Source organism: Polyodon spathula, chromosome 2 (assembly GCF_017654505.1).
Source record: "Polyodon spathula isolate WHYD16114869_AA chromosome 2, ASM1765450v1, whole genome shotgun sequence".
NCBI lineage: Eukaryota > Metazoa > Chordata > Actinopteri > Acipenseriformes > Polyodontidae > Polyodon > Polyodon spathula.
In genome coordinates this window covers 47,040,376-47,062,847 of record NC_054535.1, presented here as the reverse complement: position 1 = coordinate 47,062,847, position 22,472 = coordinate 47,040,376, and the positions used below count along the sequence as shown (strand labels likewise).

The 22,472-nt window shown below is 34.8% G+C and overlaps 2 protein-coding genes across 2 annotated transcripts; one reads left to right on the top strand and one right to left on the bottom strand.

Annotated features, from left to right (window-relative positions):
- Nucleotides 1–411: 411 nt before the first annotated feature.
- On the bottom strand, nucleotides 412–9,076 carry cep44 (centrosomal protein 44). The gene is made up of 11 exons (XM_041270091.1): nucleotides 8,824–9,076; nucleotides 8,352–8,463; nucleotides 6,130–6,277; nucleotides 5,324–5,470; nucleotides 4,082–4,180; nucleotides 3,831–3,980; nucleotides 3,243–3,527; nucleotides 2,115–2,199; nucleotides 1,558–1,682; nucleotides 1,261–1,298; nucleotides 412–1,094 (listed from the first exon to the last, which is right to left on the bottom strand). Exons 2-11 carry the CDS (start codon nucleotides 8,438–8,440, stop codon nucleotides 1,046–1,048), a joined length of 1,215 nt encoding a protein of 404 aa, XP_041126025.1. The 5' UTR covers nucleotides 8,441–8,463; nucleotides 8,824–9,076; the 3' UTR covers nucleotides 412–1,045.
- A 320-nt stretch (nucleotides 9,077–9,396) lies between these two features.
- LOC121297305 (F-box only protein 8-like) lies at nucleotides 9,397–20,365 on the top strand. The gene is made up of 6 exons (XM_041223549.1): nucleotides 9,397–9,658; nucleotides 15,233–15,563; nucleotides 16,417–16,543; nucleotides 18,497–18,615; nucleotides 18,718–18,914; nucleotides 19,763–20,365. The coding sequence occupies exons 2-6, from the start codon at nucleotides 15,241–15,243 to the stop codon at nucleotides 19,951–19,953; spliced, it is 957 nt and encodes a 318-aa protein (XP_041079483.1). The 5' UTR covers nucleotides 9,397–9,658; nucleotides 15,233–15,240; the 3' UTR covers nucleotides 19,954–20,365.
- Nucleotides 20,366–22,472: the final 2,107 nt, after the last annotated feature.

Genomic DNA, 22,472 nt, shown 5'->3' with positions numbered 1-22,472 from the left:
GTTTGCTATGCACAGCAATTCTGCCACAGGATTAATCCCAGCAAAGGTGTAGCTAATTTACACATAAATTACTTTCAGTTTATGGGGAACTTTGAAAATCCATTTAGTCTCCGTAAATCAGAGTCCAGTAAATCTGGAGCCAGATGGCCACCCTCAGTAGACTTCCAAAATATAAGGGAACCACTATGAGAGAATTAACTACTTACAAGTCAGGCATATTATCATTAATTTCTTTTTTTACCTGTTTAACATCCTGTTACTTTTTGCGTTCTGCATAATCCAAGTATTTACCATGCTTCCTAACTACTTAAACAAAGCACTCCTTTTTCATCCACTGGGCCTGGTTATTTTCAGAAAAAAACAAGAAAGACAAACAAATGAACACATTTTTTATTATGAAAGAGCAGACACAGTACCTACTTTGTATAGGGCCTTAAAATTTCAAGTAAAAATGAATATCAACAATTTTCACATTCTCTATACTCATCAGAAGGGGGCACCAAAAATACCTAAATAAATACTAATCAAAGCATGGTTCTGGAAACTTCCAATTAACATCTATTTACTACAATTAGTGGCCTCCACAAAATAAACAATGAAAAATCAATTCTAAAAATGTTAAAGGACACCTGGATTCCTTTTACATTTTCTGTCATTTAATCTTCCAACACACTACCATCAAAGGACAGGCCATTATTATAGTAAACTTGTGTGCCACAAAATGCACAAGAAGCCACTTTCAACCTGCAGAGATATTAGGGGAGTGGACTTATAATCGTAAGTTACCTTTCGTGCAATGCTTTTATTTTTTATTAATCTCTCAAAATGTGAAACTTGTTTTTTTGATGAAAGTGTAACTCATAATAACAAATGAGTAATGATTAAGAAAACTAATTTAAAATCATACAACAAGGGATGCACATTAAAAATCTTGTTTATTTATGCTAGACAATAGAATTTATGTATGTACTTATAATAACTATGTACTTCAAACCTTATTCCCAAACAATGCATATTACTCAACGCGAGAAGGCTGATTATGGATCTAAGAAGGATTTTCTTTACACTTCAGCAAGTCTTCAGTTTCTTTCATCCTGAAAGAAAACAAAAATGACTAATCTATATATATACACACACTCCAGTTTACAACCATACAGTAAGTACATTCTGTCCACACACTTCCCATACCATAGTTCAACCTAAAATTACATAACTACAGTTAAGTTAGTAGGTACTGAAACCTTAGATACCAATACTTACATTGTGCTTATTCTTGTCAGTCTTTCTTTTGTAGTAGCCTGTAATAAAACAAAAATCACTCATTATTTACTCAATCTATATACTAATTTATAGCCAAAGTTAAAGAGACAAAGGAGAGAACAAAACAAATGAATAACAAAAAGTCAACTGAAGCCAATCTATGTAGCGAACACAGTTGTAAAGCATGTTGTTAAATAGTTCTGAGATTCCCAGCAGTGTATATCACTGAGTGTAATGGCAGTTTGTACCCTTGACCTCACAGAGGAATGTAGCTAAGCTGCTGCCAGTTATACTCACCTTTGAAACTTCTGTCCAAACAAGATAATTAATGTTAGTGGCGTTAGGAGATGTGTCTGTGGATAGGACTGAGCTATATCCAGACGAGTTATGATGATTGATCTCTGGCGTCTCAGATCTCGACTCTGTATTTAACCAAAAAAAAAAAAAAACTGGATTTATAGTTTAGGCAAAAACAAAAATGAAAACATCAGTTGAAAGTACAGAGGATAGTTTTTTTTTTTTTACCCCACTGCTTATTTTTATGCATTACTGAAAGCATTAAACAATTGTTCAAGCCATTATGTGGCTAAAAAACTACTAGACAATTTAAGAAACGCATAAAAAAATGACAAATGAGTCCTTTAAAATGATGGAACCTGTAGCCTAAAAACTGTCATCTACATTTTAACAGTAGAGTATAATTACACGATGCTTTAAAGGTAATGATGAAAATGACTTTGTCTAACACAAAGTATCATGCTTTCCTTGCCACACTTATCAGAAGTCATTCTATCTAAAATGACTGCCTTAATTCAGGTGGGGGCATATCATAAATTAATCTTTCTAATCTCAACTTGTAACATTTCCCCACTGAGAGATTAGCTGGGGGAGAGGAGTGCATACGTCTGTATATCGCACTTTAGAGATCCGGTTGTCCAACTGTAACAAAACCAAGGATCTTGTTTAGCACAAATTTGTGGATTTATAGAGCAGTCTGTCTGTATGTCCGATATTGTGAGGGTATAAAAAGACATCTGTTTGTCAAACTGACGGTTTTACAGGAGCATACAGTAGATTTAAGTCATGGTGACTGTTCCACTTTTTCATGTTACTAATACCTCTAATTCTGACTTGACAGCTGTGGCAGGGAATTAATGTCACTTACACGCCTGTCTCATTAACAGATATTATCTATAAAAAGGGTTCTATAAATCTAAACTTTTTTAGCAATACCAGAATGTAAATTTAAATTTACATTTAAATACTGTAAATATAGTAGCCTCTATTAAATTACTATCTACTAGATATGCTTAACATTGAACTAACTTAGATAATAATAATAATAATAATAAACAATTACACACAAGTTTACTTTAATTGAAACCTTAACTAGTTGGAATTTAGAAACACCCCTTCTTTGTAGGGGAAGAAGTATAGACCCCTCTTAGTAAAAAAAAAAAATGTAGATTTACATTGAAAACATTTGACTGACTTGAAATATACGCCACAGTATGTCCCATATATATATATAATATATATATATATATATATATAATATTATATAGTATATATAACATACATGCACACATCTACCATCAATGTTGATGAGGAATCTGTTAAAATAATAATTAGAAAAAATGAAAACAAAAAATCACTGTGACCACAAGAGGGAGCCTGAAACTTACTGAAGCCTTTACAAGTTAAACCAAATGCTCCCCCCAACTGTCTGCAGCGGACATGGCAAGTTTAATCTTGCACACTATTAAACATACAGTTTGACTGATTGACTTCAGGGCAGATAACAGTGGTAGGGGTATGGAATGGGTTACCTAGTCATGTTGAGACAGATCCACTTAGATCCTTTAAGACCCAAACTTAATGGGTTTAGATCTATCAGCTTTTTGGAAGCGTACAAATGGCCTCTAATTCGTAAATGTTCTTGTGCTACGTACAGAACATTAATCCTTTCCCCAGAATAGTACCCTATATCCACTCTGAAAATAGCACTTTATCCACTCTGAAAAGAACACTAATGTAAAGATGGCCATTAAACTTACCTTTCTGGAGCGTAAAATTAACTCTGTTTCAAGTAAAACGACTCTGCTTACAAGGTTGTTCCAGTCCTTCCTATCTATAATCACTTTTCCTGTCATCTCTTGTTCGACAGCCTTGAGTCTTTCCTCCATCACTAAAAGTTTTTGTAGCTTGTTCTGACATTCAGCAAGCTGGTGTTCCAGGGACTTTAACTGGACATGTTCATTTGCAGCCTGAGAATTAACAATTAATAAACTTGGACTGAGATTCACAAACATGACAAAGGAGCAAATGATTACTGAATACCTGTTTCTATGCTTCTTTGCATCATTCACTATAGGCACATTACTGCACTATAACGTGATCCATTTATGATATTGATCCAGTTTCTTTCAATTCAATTTCTTAACATTGAACTAATATATGCATTGAAAATCTGAATGATAATCCAGTGCACCATACAGTCACTGCCATCAGAAAACTGTCACTCCATAATCAAAAGACAAACAGATCTTAAGAAACAAATGTATACTTACTTTTTGCACCAATTGTTCTGTATTAATATCTTCCTCAAATGTGCAGGAATCATTATCGGAACCCTCGGAGTCACAACTCACTGAGGATGAAGGTGCCTGTATATTTACAGAAAGGCTTACTGGCAAATGTTTTTCCACAAAAGATTTTGTCTGGGGGGAAAAAAAAAAAAAATAAATCATACTATAAAAAATAAATTAGCTTTAAACATTTTGTTTGCATGCATGCATACACATATACATACAAGGCTTACTTTCAAGTTTGTAGGCTGTAAAGTTTCAGGAAACACGATTTGTGTCTGTGGCTGAACACTAGAGGAGGCAAACACTCTCTTCTTTGGCTGGACCTTAGCCTGTAATGATATTATAGAAAATTTTTTACACAATCCAGGCTGTCCAAATATTTCAAATACAACACCTTAATAAAATGCTGTATTTGTGATTTTGCTGTACATAACGGTCTGATTGCAGCTATACCACTCAAAGGACTTTAACTACAGAACACTGCTATAAGGGAAAACTTTAGCTATAAAATAGCAATGTCATTGAAATATCTCCATATTGCAAATGAAAGGTATAAAATACAAGCAAAGAACAAAAAGATCTTCTAGAATAAAAGGACCAGTGACAATATTGCTTGTTAGTACTTCTTTAAATACAATAACTTGTTTTGCAGTATGTTATTGTTATAACAATTTCCAGAACCAATTAAAAATGAAAAGTACGCTGAATTTCAAGACGATACAAAAATATGTCCAGATGTCGAAACAAATTTACCAATATGATGTATCCAATCAGTCATGTCCAGTATGGGTAACTTACTGCTGAACCCTAAAAGAGCTTTTAGAAAATTTCAGAGATTTATATATATGGTAATTGCCATTTCAGATGTGTGCTTATGGAATCGATTTTGTCTGATTGCTACAATAGCTGGGCATTCCTGAAATGGGGTGAGCCTAATGACTTGTGTCAGACAAAGCCTCTTTAACATTATCTATCTACTCCAGTAAATGCATAATTTGGCCTGCAGCCCAGCTATTGCAGACCTTAGCCACACCCCAAGGTAAAAACTGTATCTTTAAAATCACAAACTAATGAGCAGCTTAAGGTTATTTGTCTTTATCTTTCAATATAGTTGTCTTTTTAGCAGTCTGCCCCAGATGGTTACCTTACTGTAAAAGGGAAAGTTACTTGTGTTTAGATATACACATTTTCTAACAACCAAGTCCAAGCAAGCAATTATCTAGAAAAATGTAGGTAATTATCAGGCTTAAAACACAGTAGGAGTATACTGACACATTACCAAGTGTCTCATTATGCCTTCAGTTTAAATATCCTCTGGTACATCAGAAACAATAAAATCTACAAGCAGATCTAGTTTTGATAGTCACTATTGGGCACCTAATTAATTGATGTGGTTATTAATGCCCTGAGGGGTATAATACATTATAAAACCTTACATTTCCCATACAATTTTGACTATTTATTTTAATTACCTTATCAAGATGTGCCAGTTCCTTGTGCTTCTTTGTCACAAGGCTGATAATGTCACAAAGAATGTTGATCTTTCTTTCTGCATATCCACACTGGAGAATCTGCTGCTTTGATAAAACTGGTTTATAATGAAACTGGTCCCGCAGCACCTGGAATGGGTATACAATCTTTTTTATTTTTTACTATAGTGCTACTATACTGTTTCATGCTTGGAAGCATTTAAGACTATGTGGTTCAGCTGAAACTACGAATCCCTCTCATGCAGAACTGGATATACAAAATGTAATTTGAACATACACAACTGGTATTACTCCTTGGATCTGTAAGAGTTATTGACCGATGTGCTGCAAGTCAACTGACAAATAAAGACCTGGTGAGTTTGTGAGATTTGTATTGTACAATATTTATTATATGCCCAGTTTCCATCTGCACTGTGATCCAATATTTAAAATTGGATCCATCTCATTCCAATATCAAACTGGGCTGCCACTGGTTCCATCTTCTGTCTACAATCCAATCTTCAATTGAATGTTACCCAAAGGTCGAACACTGTCTCTTATGTAACTCTCTGTTCTGCTTAAATGTTGTTCTGCAATCCACAGTTAAAACCTGCATTCACAGTGGGTGCTTATTTGGTAACTTTCTCCATCAGAGGCTGGGCTCGAGCAAATTCTTACATACTCCAAACTCGTCAGAGTCCCAGTTCAAATTACGTTGATTTTGCTCTACTGTCAATGGAAACTACAAGAACAGCATCAGTTTCAAATTGCTTTCAACTGACAACATTCCACTGGTGCACTTGATTTACCTTATAGACAGTTTCAACAAAACGTATATCATTCTTTCCTGCGAGTTCCACTCTACATCCAACAAGATAGTCAGCCAAATATGAGGAATAAGAAATGAATGCGTGGCTCACGATTGGTAAAAAGGAAGCAGGATCTCCTCTTGCTAGACTGTAAAACAGAATGTAGATAATGTTAAACAAATTTAAATACATAACAATATCTGAAACTGACAACTCAGTCATAAACTCCCCTGTTAACAGATCTGTTTCCCAACCAAATCTATATGTTATTACCGTGACATGGTAATATTATTAAATTTGATGCAAAAAAGATTGTAATTGAACAATGTAAAAGCAGGGATACAAACTTTATATTTGTGTGATACATTGTCGTACATATTATTAACTTTAATATTATCATAATAACTGATCACCATTGTATTGTGATGAGAACATTTTAGTGTTTCATTTAAGTAATTATGCAAATATTACAAATATAACCCTGTATAGTAGCATCTGATTACTATTTGACCATTGTGGGTTTTAAATACAACACAGTGATTAGTAACAGGAAGCAGCACCAGTATCACTGACTGTTATCTTTGAAATATTTGCATAACTACCCCCCTCCCACCCAAAAATTGATTATAAAACCTTGGTTAGCATGCCCTTAACAACACGGCAAAAAGTCAGTGTAATGTCATGGTATAAAATAATTCACAGCTCCTGGTATTTTACTAGTATTTGGATAATCCATTTGAATATTTAGGCTCAAATAAATTAAAGCCTACATTATTAACAGTATTCAACCTATTACAGTTTAACTAAAGCCAACACAAATGTAGGCTACATTTAATTGTGCAGTAAATGTACACTTAACAAATGCATTACTCTTCCAAAAAGATTGCCCTATAGTCTGACCACATCTGGTTACAGACTACTGCATTTGTTACATGGGAATTTCCAGTACAAAAATAGCTTCAAAGAATCACAGAGTACTTGAGGTTTTATTCCATTTCCTATTAGCGAATAGAGCTGGTTAATGTAGCCTTTCCTTAAGATGATTTACAGAATGTCCTTTAATTAAGAGGAAGCTGCTCAGCTTTCTACATATTTGCTTAAAGTTCAGGGAAAGTTTGCATTAGGTCACAGCATGAAAAAAGTAACTCTGAGACATGGTTTTATTTTTTTCCAATGGTAAATCAATTTCTAGTGTGATGGCTGGGCCAATTGCCAACCAAGGATATATTCTATTATTGCTCTACTGATGTTTTAGTATATTCTTCAGTTTGTCCAGATTCTCTCTCTTGTACAGAATAAGCTTGTTTCTGTTGCTTCAAAACTCAAATTCTAATTGGCTTTTTGCCAAAATAAGCACAAGGAAGAACAACTTTGTTTGGGTAAATATTATCTTCTCAGACAACTACAAATTGAACTTCTATTGTTCTCACTGAAAAGTGTAAAAGAGATTGTACCTCTTGACAAATAATGTGCCTAATGCCTCCATCAGTGTCTGTCATTTATAAGTAAGGGGATATCAGACACACACCAAAAACTTGAACAAAATAAACTCAATGTTTACAACTGTCATATAATTTAGCATTATTACATGTACAGCACCACCATTGAGTGTTCTAAAGTTACAAAGGCTGGGTTATCAATAAATACACAACATCTACCAGCTAGTTAAACATAAAGCATTATCATAACACTATTATTCACTAGGTAGTGGCTTTTAATGCACAACTGTTGACCACTAAATTGGCGTCAATGGTACAGGTACAGTACTTCACATCAGTCAGTTTTAAATTTTTTCAATACACCTGACCACTTCAGTAACTGTAAATATAAAATGTACAGAAGACTGCTCTAGCAGTAAGGTAAAGTCACAGAAAACTCCATCTTACAAATTGCACCAAAATACAAGCATATAATGGCATGTTAAATTCACTTTTTATGAACTACTGCAAAATGTGCATGAGTACATAATTTGTACATGGTGTACATAGTTTTATGAAAATAAAAAGATAAGGTAAAGCATTTTTCTCACCCAATATAACTAACTATAGGAATGGGAGATGGTGTCATGCAGTATTGTACCATAAGTGTTGACCATTTACAGAAGTCAAACCTATTTCTTTTAGTTTTTTTTTTTTTTAACAAAATAGGTGCAATTCTATTCAGGTGTTTGTGTTCTCCATCGCTCCCAAAACTGCAATGTATTGTTAAAGCCTGCCTCTTACCCAGCATAATCTACATCTTTGTCATAGTTCAGAGAGCGAAGTTGTTGGTGAAGCTTTCGAAGACACCCTTTCAGATCTCCTGTTGCCATCTTCTTTATCTAATAGACTGAATCTGAATAGAAAGATGTTTAAATACAAGAAGAACATCAATATTTAATGTACAAGACAGGGTGAGGCAAACGGAGGGCAGCTACAGCTGTTCACTTTAAACACAAGATCGTTTAAATACTTGGGCATCTTAAATTAGTACACAGAATACAAAAATCGCAAGTTAGTTACACACCTTAAACTTTACAATCACAAACCACCAACAATACATCTAGGCCTGGTGATGTAACTGTACAGAATACGTTTTGGCAGTTTAACGATCTTTACCATAACATGCCCCAGAATATATATATATATATATATATATATATATATATATATATATATATATATATATATATATATATATATATATATATTACACATCTGAAATTGAATCTTTTGCAAATGTATGGTAACAGAAGTTGTTGTTTCTGGTCAGTCACACGATAAATCCACGTTTACTAAATTAATATGAATGTTAACTCGTACTCGGAATATTATATTAGTAAACGTTATTGGGTTGCTGAAACCAACTTTGCTTTTTCCTGCTGAAAGAGAATCTCCTTAGATACAGTCTTTTCGGTTTGTATTTGCCGGTTGAACAGAAAGACAGGCGCGATTGGGTTCAGAAGACCTTTGATTGGGCGCTGCAGTGTTGACAACGACAAAAAAAAAAGACATGCATTTTTCCTTGCGTGTAAGCTGTGTGTCCTTTGTCCGTTAGGAGGACAAGACTGGTATATAATATATATATATATATCTAGATATATATAATATATATATATAATATAGATATATAGATATATATTACAAATCTACAGCCCTTGTTTAATTAATTTTGTTTTTGAGAAAATCGGCGATTTTTTTTTTTACAGTTACAGTATATAAATGATAACCTTAGATTTACCTGACATTGTACGTCATTTCCACCAACAACAACTAGAAACGTCAAACCAGCAACAGCTGCTGATACTGCTGGGTGAGCTTGTGACAGATAGGAAGGGTTAGGTGCATTGTTTTCAGCTTACAGCTCAGCCTTGCCATTTACAGTGTGGTGCGGCTACACGAAGAGACAGGTCGCCATTCCTGGAGCTTCTCAGGCTCTAGTTGTAATGGATCGTTTTAGAAAGTGATAAACGGAAATATTACTGCAAAAGTTTTTAATAATACTCAAATTGGGTGTCGTCGCGGCGGCGGTGGAACTTTGACATTAACAGGTAGGTGGCGCTCATTTAGTAACTCAACCTATTATTGTACTTTAAGTGAATTGACTGAAAAGAAGCATAACCAATCAGAATGTCCTATTTTCTGTTTTTGTAGACCAATCTAGGGTATTTTGTGCTGAGTATTGTCCGTTTAGCAAGTTTGAGAGAATCTAAAAGACGACTGAGAAATACTGATGCTCGCAAAACTTTTTCTGTTTTAAATTTTACTGTATGACATTGTGTAACGTTACATTGAAAGGAATATATTGTTATGACAACCTTAACCATTAAACTACCAAGCAAACAGCCTAACAATTATATCCTAGGGAGCCAAGAATAGTTTCATTGGTCCAGTCTTTTGTTTTGTTTAAAGAATGCGTATCGTGTGCTCGTGTTACAATAACACCAAAGCATCAAACTATATGTTCTTTTTTTTATAAAGTTCGCAAGATAATAAATATTTTGTAATATTACATGTGAAATTAAGTGTAACCCCCGCCTCTACATGGAGAAACAAACATGAACAGATAATGGCTTCAAAAAAAGTATTCATAGATTTTAAACATTGTGTGTGTGTGTGTGTGTGTATATATATATATATATATATATATATATATATATATATATATATATATATATATATATAAGGACGTGAAGTTTTTATATATCAATATATATTATATTAATGACAATACGATTCATATATGACAAAGGATTTTACTGTTATAAAATTATAGTATGTATTACCGTGAGACACAGTTTTGTTCAGAAATTGTGTGACAAAAAAAATCTGCTTTACTGTTATGCAAAGTATTAAATCATCAACATTGGATTGAATTAATGGGATTAAGTGGCTAAAATTGTTGTGTTATCCAATTGCTACGTCAAAGGGATTTTATGGTATGGACATAGGCTTTGGAGAGTCATTTCAATTCACAGTGCCGGTCAAACATACTCTATACTTCATGGTATAACACTTAAATACATAAAAAATCAAAGAATGGAACAAGTTAACACTTCCCCATACCTATAGCATGCTCATGGGGAACTTGTCTCCCTCACAGTTATAGCTTTGTGTAAACTGGCTGAATGCTGTAATACTTCAATTTAGTGCGGCAGCGTTTATTTTAAATTGATCAAAATGACTGCGGCCCTTCAACAAGGGTGGCCTTTGCTAGTAATACTGTAGCAATCTCGGTTAACACAGGCGGGCGCATCACACAGGGCAAGGCAATCCACACACAGGCAGAGGGCGGGCGACAAACTGGGACCTCTCACACTAAAGCATAGCGCCGAAATCGCTGTACAAAAGAGCCGGCTCCCTTGCAAGGATGAAATATCAGGCATATATCTCTGGATGTGATTACGTCACCTACTAGCCTTGCTTCTGCCTTCCCCCGTGCATGCTACAGTCTCCCCTGCCATCCTCAAGTCCGCCCCGGACTTGCTCACAAGGCTACAGTCTGACGAATGCGTGCCAGGGTACCTGCGTTCACTTCCTGACACCAATGTAGTGATCTCAGTTCCCGCAGGCAGGCGCATCACACAGGGCGAGGCAATCCATACATAGGCACGCTACATCATACTGTAGTGTGCCTTCCCCTGTGCACGCTACAGTATGATGAATCCGAGAGGCTGTTAAATGTGGCCCTAAGTGAACTTTTGAATAGTATACACGGCAAATGAACTGTGAAACCTACATGTCCCATTCTGATCACAGGCATTATTAAACCACAAAAACAGGGTGTCCTCAACATCAGGGTATTAAGCAAATCAGCAACATTGACGACTTGCATCCACAGTTTGCTTTATTCACATTTTTCCCTGGCAGAGCTCCAAAATAATTTGCACTAATATGAAATTTGTGTTAAATTAATTTGTATTATTAGAAGTAATTTACAATGATCGACTGCTAAATTTTGTTGGGTCTTTATAGAAAATCCATACGATCTGGAAATTAGTCTAATCTGAGTTTGTTTTAACAAGAATTTGCTGAATTGAAAAATGTTTTACCACTGCAAATTATTCATCAAGCATAACCATATCCTATAATTTTAAGTTCATAATTTTTCTACTGTTAAACGTCGTCTTTTCTTAAAAGAAGCTGAAGGGTAAACTCTGAAATTATGCTAAGGGACCTGTGAGATGATGAAGAGTTTTAGAAAACCTACAATGAAGAAATAAGAGGTGAGGTCAAGTTGCATTGGACTGTAAAGTAAATCTTGGTTAACTTATTGAGTTTCGAAGACCACTGTAAATTCTAAGCAGCACCACATGCAAAAATCAGCTTGGACTGTTCTTGTCTACAAAAACTATTTAAATAAAACTGTTCAACCTGTTTTTACAAGTAAACTTTTCTAAATTCCAGTATTTAAGTGAATCATAACAGTAAATGCTACTTTTTGATTTGTTTGCTCTAAATGATTTATGGTAAACATGTTGTAAACATTGCAGCAAGGACTGTGTTTAAAGATTTTTTTAAACTTAAAATAGTTCAGTTACAGTTGTATCCACCAGGTGGTGATGCTGGCTAAGGATCAATCGTATTAGTACCAAAGGTCATCTATAGCTCATGTTTCAGAATCTTTAATCTTTAAAAGTGTACTTAATACATACAAGTATACTTTTTTGTGACCTATCATGTAATGCAATTAGCTGAACTAAAAACAAGATCAATCAGAACTATAAAAATACTATTGTGGTAAATAAAAAGTACCTTTTACTGAATGTATTGGATTGTAAATAAGTAAAAAAGAAAAAAAAAAGAAAAAATTGTCATTGTCAAGTAATACTTTGTGTTTGAATGTAAATTCTCACTGATGTAGCCAGATAAACTGTATTTATTTCAGTGTGGTATGTAGTTCATCAAGCACTTTCCTCAAGTTCCTGGAATAGAATGTTGAACAACAAGTTTGATTATATTACTGCAATGACATTTAGCCTATCCAACCCACTTCACATATCTAAGGAAATTAGAAACATCTGAGGAATGTTTTACTGGGTATAAATGGTGGAACACTAGCTGTGGAATTAATACAAGCTGAAAAATAGCACTGGTGTGAACTGAAAAGTACACTGTAATACAAAGCAAAAAAAAAAGCTTTTGTAAGTCCAGCAAGTCTAAAGTCAGGCAGATGAATGAGATGTCCTGTAAAAGTCAAACACTAATGCTGTAAAACAGAAAATGTTGACTATCTGGATTGCCTAACATGACATGTTTTCTGAAATAGGTCCTCTCTTTTCAATCATTATTCGTTGTTTTAGATATCAGCCTAATGTATTATTATTATAATAAATAAAAAAGGCCTATGTTGTATGCAATTATATTCTTTGCAAAAAACTTTGTAATGCATCATTTAGGATTGATATTAAAAAGGACAGCCAAAGATAACCATCATCAGTTAAGACAAACAACATACAACTCTCTGTGTGTGCTATCTGTCAACATAGTCCAAAAACACTGGTGAATACAGAACATACTTCTATTACAGCGCAACATATACAGCCCAACTGTGACGGTGAGACCATCCCTCTCATTGAACTGTATTCTGTTGCCCATCAAGTATGGCACTGAAAAATTTTGACACTGATATGACACAGCACATTCCACTCGCCCATGTTTCATAACTCATATACTTCCATTTTTGCAGGTGACAATATCATTGTGTGATACATCTGTCACATAGATGTCCTGTTCTGAAAGTGCTCCCATTCCCCTTATCCATGCTACTATGAACACTAATGCTGGCCCATCACCCCTTCCTCCCATGCAAAAGACTATATTATGCCATTGACCATCTGCAATTCCATACAACAGAAGTGCTGTTAGGACATACAGTAGATTCATCTTACAGTACTATTGGTAGTCCTTCTGTTATGCACCTGTGTCTGACAATTGACCATACATACATTTGCCCTCATGTTGCCATGCATTCAGTTCCCCAACCCCCACCCAACATACTGATGCCACACTATACACTGGTCATGGCAGTGGAATTCATAGAGGTTCAGTATGATGTTGGTGCCACTATTATGCATTTGTCTCCTACTAGACCTGCATAAGCAGTGCCAAGATACACACTACCCCCCAACACACTGGCATGGCAGTAGGTGTCATACACCTAGTGGACCATGATGATGAATGTCTCTTGTGGTATTTGCAGAGTTAACTGATGACAGCTGCCTGTGGTTGCTTGAAATGTCATTTATAATGGGCAGGTAATTGCCACATTTTCCCAAGAAATATTTGTAATAATTGATATTTCTAATTGGAGTCCTATACAGAAAGGCAGCGTGGAGAAGTGCATTATCTGCGTTGATTGTGAACAGCTGTAGATGTGAGTCATGAGAGTTCTGTCCTGGGTTTAGCAGCAGCCCGAGAAACTTTAACTCAACAGCCATGATGACAACATGTAAATCACAATGTAATCACTGCACTGTGCTATGTAAACCTGTCTTGCTCTAAAAAAGCGATCTTCGTTCATCATTTGAAAATAATGTATCCCAATTAAACGAAGTAACATCCTAAATAACATCTCCCAGAGTTCTGTCCCATTTAAGCAGAACTCCTGATTATCAGTGTCCTGATTAAGTGGCGCCAACTTATTATTATTATTATTATTATTTATTATTATTATTATTATTATTATTATTATTATTAATGAATGCACATTATTAGTGCACATGATGTTGTTTGTCTTTTTCCCTGAGATCACCCCCCTCTTGAAGTGTGGACTACATTATACTAAATGGTTAGGTCTTGGTCTGGCATCTGGGATATTATAGCACTAAATTGGTATCAGTGTAGTTCAAGTCTGTAATTTAATTGTAATTATTGTTTAATTAAAGTGAAGTAAACAATAATCCACACTAAATCCTGTCATTAACATTACCCATTGACCAATAAGAATGCTTTAAAGTATCACCAATGTGTGTAGCACAATGTACCCTGATTTGACATCTACTTTAAATGAGTTCAGTAGAAAAGATGTTTATTTGTACATAATCATGTCTTTTTTTTAAGTAGCGAAGCATTCAGTGCTCCCTTGTTACAGTTTAGTGGGCAGATTAGAGACACATAGTATGAATCTCATCTCTCGAGTCTGACAAGGACCACTGTTTTTTCATTGGCTCAGTTACTTTTCTACAGTAAGTGTCCTTTTTTTTTTTTTTTTTGTAATTGAAAACAAAGATTGGATTGAAAAACAAAATAAGTATTTTATCCTGAATGTACAGTAGGTAGGCATTATCCTCATTAAAGTTGCTGAATCAGTCCATTTAAACTGCTTTTTGAACATCATTGTTTTCATGTACTCTATTATTACACTTATTTAAGATTAGAAAATAGATATCCACCACATGATTTATTAGCCTGAAAGCTTTTAGAAGGTTTTAATAAAATGTGATATTTAAAATAAATAACAGGTAGTAACAGTCTTTGTTTTCATGATGTTGAGCAAAATGTAAAATACTCCATGGAGGATTTATTTTTTTCTTTTTATCAGTGGATAGGCTACATCATTGCAAATAAATAGCCTAAAGACATATTGTGGGTTTCTTAAGGGTATAATTTCTGTCGTTTTCCAGGTGTGCAGATGGGTCAGGTGCTGTGGAGAGTGGCTAGAAACCAGCAGTTTCAGCAAGAAGACAGTGAGCAGGGCTACCTTCTAAGGGAGTGTGGGAGAAGGACGGCTGCAACTGCTGATAATGTGAACCACCACAGACAGGGCCAGGGCGGAATAGAGGTCTACCAGTTGTTGAAAGCTAGGAAATCCAAGGAGGAGCAAGGGTTCATTGACTTAGAAATGCTTCCGCCTGAGTTGAGCATTACTATCCTGTCTTACCTGAATGCAACTGACCTCTGCCTGGCATCATGTGTCTGGCAGGACCTAGGTAAAGACGAGTACCTGTGGCAAGGGTAAGTGAACTATATATTCACATTATGTGTAACGGAATTTGGTTAAAATCCATTTGGAACCCACTGTGACTTTTGATGTTACTTTGAAGAAACCAGTAGCAATGACTTTGTCACGTGTAAAGAACAGACTGCAAAGACAGCTTCTCGTGACTCACTGAAATTGTAAACATTTTTTTAAAAGCATGTCAGAGTGGGCAGGATAGGGGGTGGGTATCACGGATATTTACTTTAATCCACATGCCAGTGTGAAATTAAAATCTGTTTACAGTACATTTATGTCCAATTAATTCTAGGTATTCTAGATCTTTTTTAGGCAATAAAATGTGGTTATTTTACGGCAACAATGGATACAGTAAGACTTTATATTTCCAGGGTTTAAATGTAGATGATAAAGTAGTACGTTTAAAAACTGCCCCATCACACAACTAAAGTCTCAGAACCCAAGAGACCATTTGAGGTACTGACTATATTTGCAATGTTTATATAATCCTGATGTATTGGTGATTGTGACATTGACCTCTGACCTAAGATGGCTGCCATATTGCGGTCATGTGACTAGTTTCTGGGCTGAAGATACAGAACATTTTGGGACTGCTTTTTGAGTGTTTGTAAACATTCTTGTATGTTAAACTGTGAAAGAAAGTAACAGAGAATAGAGCCTATTGTCTTTACACAGCTGTTTTATGAAATATATACAGTCAGGATTCATAACCCATGTTGTCCAGTTAAAAACTGACTCCCTGATACTGACCATATAAATGGTTTATAAACTATTCCTGCAGACATGCTGTACAGTCCCCAGGGGTGTTTTGTTCACAAAACATTTCTAGTTGAGTTTTATTTTCTGTTTCAGACAGTGCAAGTCCACATGGGGTCATTGTTCCATATACAATAGGAGATTGCCATCTGAGTTCTCCTACAGAAAACTCTACATGCAGCTAGATGAGGGCAGTCTTACTTTCAACGGCAACCCTAATGAGGTAAATACATCCAATGTGTTATTTTACTTATTTTTAAAGTGGTAGAAATGATAGTGTTGTCTATAATGTTTATACCCAGTGAATGGTTTATCATTACTTTTGACAATAATAATCAACTTATTGATGTATTCAAAGTGTATTCAGTGATTTCATTTTAGTGTATATATGTTATGGTAGAAGTACGAATATTGGCAAATCTTCACATTTACTAGTAAATGTCAACATTTACCAAGCAAACCGGTAAATGTCCGAAATAAACATGATAACGCTTTATTTCGGACATTTAGTGGTAAATCTCAAGAATAACCAAGATTTCACACAATGTAAGACTTTAGGAGCCCTGTATAACTCCAAGTGCCACAAGAGTCTACCATGCTGCAGTAAGTAAATATATCTATTAGTGCCTGTATTCGTCCCATTTTGTATCATAACCAAAGTGTGGTTTTCTGTTGAAAAAATGAAGATCCTAAATTATTTAATTAGCATTTAACACAACACCACTGTGAATTGTTTTATACACACGTTTACCAGAATGTTAGTTGTTCTGCATAAGTGGATCACAGTAGTGTTCAGCACCATGCTGAATTGCACAGTTGTGCATTACTTTAAGCTTATTAATGATTATTTTGTTTATGGAGAATGTTTATGCAGAAATAAGTATATTGTTCGACATCAATGTTTTTTGTTAATGGAAAATGTGTACGCACAAATAAATATTCTTCGACATTAATGATTATTTTGTTAATTGACAATAAATACATTCTTTGATATACCTGCTTTTACCAGTATGCTTCTGTAAATCTTAAGATTAACTGGTAAATGTCTGAAAAGCATTCTTATTTCTTCATAATTTCAGACATTTACCACCATACTTGGTAAATGTTGACATTTACTATTAAAATGTAAGATTGACACCGAATTCTGAGTTTTTTACCATAACACACAGACACATACACACACACACACACATATATAGCCACATGTTCCAGTTGGGTTTTCTTTTGTATATTAAATACCAAAGCTGCAGGCTAGCTGATGGACTCTGTGTTCTAGAATAGGCAATTTAGGTCTTTGTGTTCTTATTTTTAAATACTTTTTACATTTTCAAATTTATTAAATCATTATAGTTTGAAAATTACACAATCAGTAAAATATAGGAAAAACAGTGATTGTAGTCCCTTTGTTATTTATTGGTAAGTGTATTTTTATATTTATTAAAAATTTTAATAAGCTCATTGATGACACACAGTTGTCACCCTCTGAGAGACATTGGAATGGAAAAGGTATGTACAATTCTGTACTTTCTTTCATATATTGTATAAAATACCTCTGGTAAGATTTTCCTTTTGAAAAGTTTTATGTGTTTGAAGTCATGGATGAAAAATGTGCTCTCCACCACCAATATGTACCACTAGCTTACCTATATTTAGTTGATTGTTTAATATAATGTAATATTAAAAGATATTGGGGGATTTCACTGAAATCCATGCACTAAACAATTTGAAATGCTGGAACAATTTTTTATCGCTGTTGTGAAGTGGTGTTAGTTAGTACTGTGCTTTTTAAAGGCAGCTTCTAGTTCGTCTTAATACATTGGCATTAATAAATGCATTAAACTTTTGTGAATAACATGCAAAAAAGAAATACATTTTATGCTGTTTGAACGTGATACAAAAATTTTAAGGCAAATAAATGTCTTTATTAATTATCACATGTGTTAACGTGGAAATTCAGACACAACTGGCACTTAAAACAAGATCAAAACAGACATAAGACAAACTTTAATATTCTGTAAGTCAAGCTCATTGTATCTTTAAGTATGCTTTTTGTACTTCACCTTGTTGTACATCATACATCTAAAACATAACCTTTATTAGCATTGTGTTCATGTTGAATTCCATGGCGTTTTTTTTTTTTTTCTTTTCAGTTTGTTACTGTTTGTTTTTGTTTTAGGGAATTGAGTACTTTATGTCAAAGGGTATTCTGAATGACCACCCAAAGGAACTTGCTAAGTTTATATTCTACACAAGAACACTAAATTGGAAGATGTTAAGGATATATCTTGATGAAAGGTAAAGAGTCCAAAGTGTATTTAAAATGTGATGTGATCTGGTTTAAAGGTTTTGTGTTTTTACATTCTATTTGTAAACATTTTACTTGTTTGATTTGTCCAGGAGGGATGTCCTGGATGAGCTTGTAACTCTTCACAACTTTAGCAACCAGTTCTTGCCCAATGCACTGCGAGAGTTTTTCCGGCACATTCACGCACCAGAGGAGCGTGGCGAGTACCTTGAGACTCTCATTACTAAATTCTCACACCGCTTCTGTGCATGCAACCCTGCTTTGGTGAGGGAGGTTGGTCTAAGTCCAGGTAAAAATCATTGTTTTAGTGTTAATCTTTGTCATGTTCTTCTGAAAAAAATATAATGTCTTTCTTGAGGGAATCATTTTAATTATCTAAATAGTAGCAGATCTAAAATAAGGTGAAAATAAATCAGTTATTTAGGAAAATACTGGTATGATTTAATATTTAAAGGATGCTATGCCATTGTTAGTCCCCAATATGTTTAGATTTGAAAAATTATTTTCCTGAGAAATTTCCCAGATTAGGACAAGACACTGAGCAAGTCACTTCAGTTTTCTTGTGTCTCTTTTCACCCAACAGTGTACCTAAATAGCCTAATATTTGCTCCCTATCAGCACAAGATATGACAACACAGTTGCTCTTTCTCTTATAAAGTATTACACGTTTATAGAGTTTAAAACATTATTAAAAGCTTACAGCATTATGTTAACTGATTTAATTCTGCACATATCCTAGCAGCAATGACTTTATTTTGGATTTACCCATTTGAACCCATTCCATATTTTTGTATTTCCTGTTTTGTACACTACATCAATGTGTGTGTTTGCTACGAGTTGTCAGTAACAGTACATCAGTAAAAGTGAATACTGGAAACCCTGGTATTGCACCCTTAATGTCATTGACTCTCAGGCGAATCACATGCAGCTTATCACATGCAGGCTTAAAGCATTAGTGGTGAAAGCCAGTACATCTAATCAAAATTCCTCATTCTAATAACATCTAGCACAGCTCAGCTGCCTTTATCTTCTAAAAGGTAAATGTAGGCTATATTGGGATTCTTAACTACAGAATGAGTTTACTAAAAAACACAGTGCACATTGTAACTGGTGTTTCCATTTGTGCACTCTTTCCAGATGCAGTCAATGTACTTTGCTACTCCCTGATTCTGCTGTCCATCGACCTGTCCAGCCCACATGTCAAAAACAAAATGTCAAAGCGAGAGTTCATTCGAAACACTCGCCGTGCTGCTCAGAACATCAGTGAGGATTTTGTGGGGCACCTCTACGACAACATTTACCTTATCGGCCATGTGGCTGGTCCATAGAACAAAACATTGCACTTAACAGTTGCACAAAAAGCAGCAAATGCACATAAAAATATAATCATGCTATTGACAAGGGGTTATGTTAGTGCTGGTCATTCTAACCTCTATAATACAATTATTAAGTCTTTACCATGCTAGCTGCTGTATGATAGCTGAATGATTGTGTGAAGGTCACTACTTCTGTGTATTTCTATTTATCATGGTTTGCACATAGTGGTGCCAATAGACAGCATTGAAAAAACAGTAATATCTATAACACTAACTTGTTAAGTTTGGGCAAGAAAGTGGTCATTGTGGTAATGGGGTTTCTTAAATTAAGTTAAATTAAACCCTAACTTTTTTTTTTTTTTTAATTGCATTTAATGTGTAAATATATAACGAGAGCTTTATAAACATATCATTATTTTATTGTATTTTAACTAAAGAATTTTCTCTAACATGAGTGAGTTTATTTTGTTTTTTTGTTGTACATTTGCATGTTATTTCTTTCCAAAACACTGACTGCACTACAGTATATCTGAAATATTTGTAAACTCCTTTTATAGGTTCCTTTTTTCTTGATACTCAAGTTTAGAAGCTAATAGATGAAGGACAAGCAATATTTGGGACAGGTACTTGCACATCTGACAGCCTAATTTTAAATGTACATAATTAAACTAAAAGTATTGTCATGCAAGGAAAAGGGGTTTTTGCAGTGTGAAGATGCATCAGATAAATTAAAAAATATGTTGTGCATCACAGGTATTTTTTTCAGGTATTCCAGAAGGAATAATTTACCTGGAACATACAGTATTCTCCAAAGCAAGACTATTTGTTTAAGTGTGGTCTAAAGGACTCAAATTAGCAGCAGCAGGTCAGACAGAAGATGGAAAAGTGAAAGACAGAGGACCCTGATTGAGTTATAAAATGACTTTTGACCCAAAAATGCTTTATATTTTTTACAGTGAATAGTTAAAAAATAGAAAGTATAAAAAAATATTCCAAACATCTCCTTGGGTAGTAAAGTGATTTAATCTATAAGAAACAGCATTGTGTTTTGGAAGTAATTGAGATTGAGTTGTGCCTATATACATGTTAAGACAGAAGATTGATTGAAAGACAGGAAATTGGTAGGCATAGGGATGTCCTATACTAAAAAACAAACAAACAAAAAAACTATATATCAAGTAACTCCCATTAATATGTGTTCTGTGTGTACTTTTAAATTACAAATTGATTATATTGGGTCAGGTACTCATTGGACAGCCTGAAACTGCCACACCCTTAGCCCATAGACATATCAAAAAGGAGCTGTTTATAGAAGCCATTAGTGTAAATAAGACACCACCAGTGCTTTCTGAGTGTATTTTTTTATTCCATTATTTATTTTTTTACATTTTGTTTGTAAATGTTGTAACGCACTTATATTGTGATCACAGAAGCGAGTGCTTTCATGACAAGTGCTTGATAATGTCGTATTTTAATTTAAGACTGCATGTAAAACATACCAAGTACATATGATTACCTTCAACTTCAGTGCAAAGGTCACAGATAGAAAGTGTCAGCCCATCAACATTCCTGCTGCAGTGGAAACCTGGTTCATTTTACTGTAGTAAGTATTGTTCCCACACAATTGAAGTAAAGTGTTCTACTTTTTATTTTTTATAATTAAAGTAATTCCTAACTGGTTTTCAATGGTAATTGTGACCTGAAAATCCTGCCAAATCACATGGTTTATAAAACACCTTGTATTACAGTTCAAAAACACTGTTCAGACACCTGCGTGCTAAATATATCACTTGGATTACAGTATTGTTTCTGTATTTGTATGTTTGGAATAGGCATTTTTTTTCTTTAAAAAAATAAAAATAAATAAGTGGCTGGCCGATAAAACAAATAAAGGATGAAAGTGAAATTGCGGCGCATCGCTGTACGGCCGTCCACCACTCAAGCAATAGAACTTGAAGAGGGCTTTACCGCCTGGTAAGGTCCGCCTTGTGCCGTGAAATGTTCAGAGCCAAAGGGAGTTTAAGATAACTCCCTTGGATTGTATATTAAGAATCGAACTCGCTCAAAAAACGTCACTATTATACTACATTATGTGGAAACGTGGGGTTGCTTTGCCACGCTTTGGGACCTTTAACACTGTCTTTTTGTGTAATCAAAATCACCGTAACAGAGCAGATAGGGTGAAAACATGGCAATACCTGTATATTTATTTACACAACACAAAAATAAAACAAACAAAATAACAAAAGAATGGTAACTAAACTTAATAAATATGTTCTACACCCCCCCCCCCCCCCCCCCCCCCCCCCGTGCCTTGTGTATCCCCATGCAGTGGCACATTGTCTGAGTGATGCAGGAGAACCCCTCCAGCAGTGCCTCTACCACCGTCCCTGATCTGGTAGCTCATAGGCCTAAGGCCACTTTGTGAAATATTCCATTGCCACGAGGATTAAGCAGTCCCCCCAGTCAGAGCAAGGGAAGTGACCCAAGATGTCGACCCTTGACGCATTCCATGGGGCCCACGACTGGAA

Bases quoted from the DNA above. Each gene is read 5' to 3' on its own strand.
- cep44 (XM_041270091.1), bottom strand. From the start codon at position 8,440: ATGGCAACAGGAGATCTGAAAGGGTGTCTTCGAAAGCTTCACCAACAA. The intron at 5,471-6,129 runs GTAAATCAAGTG...TACCCATTCCAG, and splicing joins TTGTTGAAACTGTCTATAAG to GTGCTGCGGGACCAGTTTCA. The intron at 1,095-1,260 runs GTAAGTATTGGT...GTTTTCTTTCAG, and splicing joins CTGACAAGAATAAGCACAAT to GATGAAAGAAACTGAAGACT.
- LOC121297305 (XM_041223549.1), top strand. From the start codon at position 15,241: ATGGGTCAGGTGCTGTGGAGAGTGGCTAGAAACCAGCAGTTTCAGCAA. The intron at 16,544-18,496 runs GTAAATACATCC...TTTTTGTTTTAG, and splicing joins TCAACGGCAACCCTAATGAG to GGAATTGAGTACTTTATGTC. The intron at 18,616-18,717 runs GTAAAGAGTCCA...TGATTTGTCCAG, and splicing joins AGGATATATCTTGATGAAAG to GAGGGATGTCCTGGATGAGC.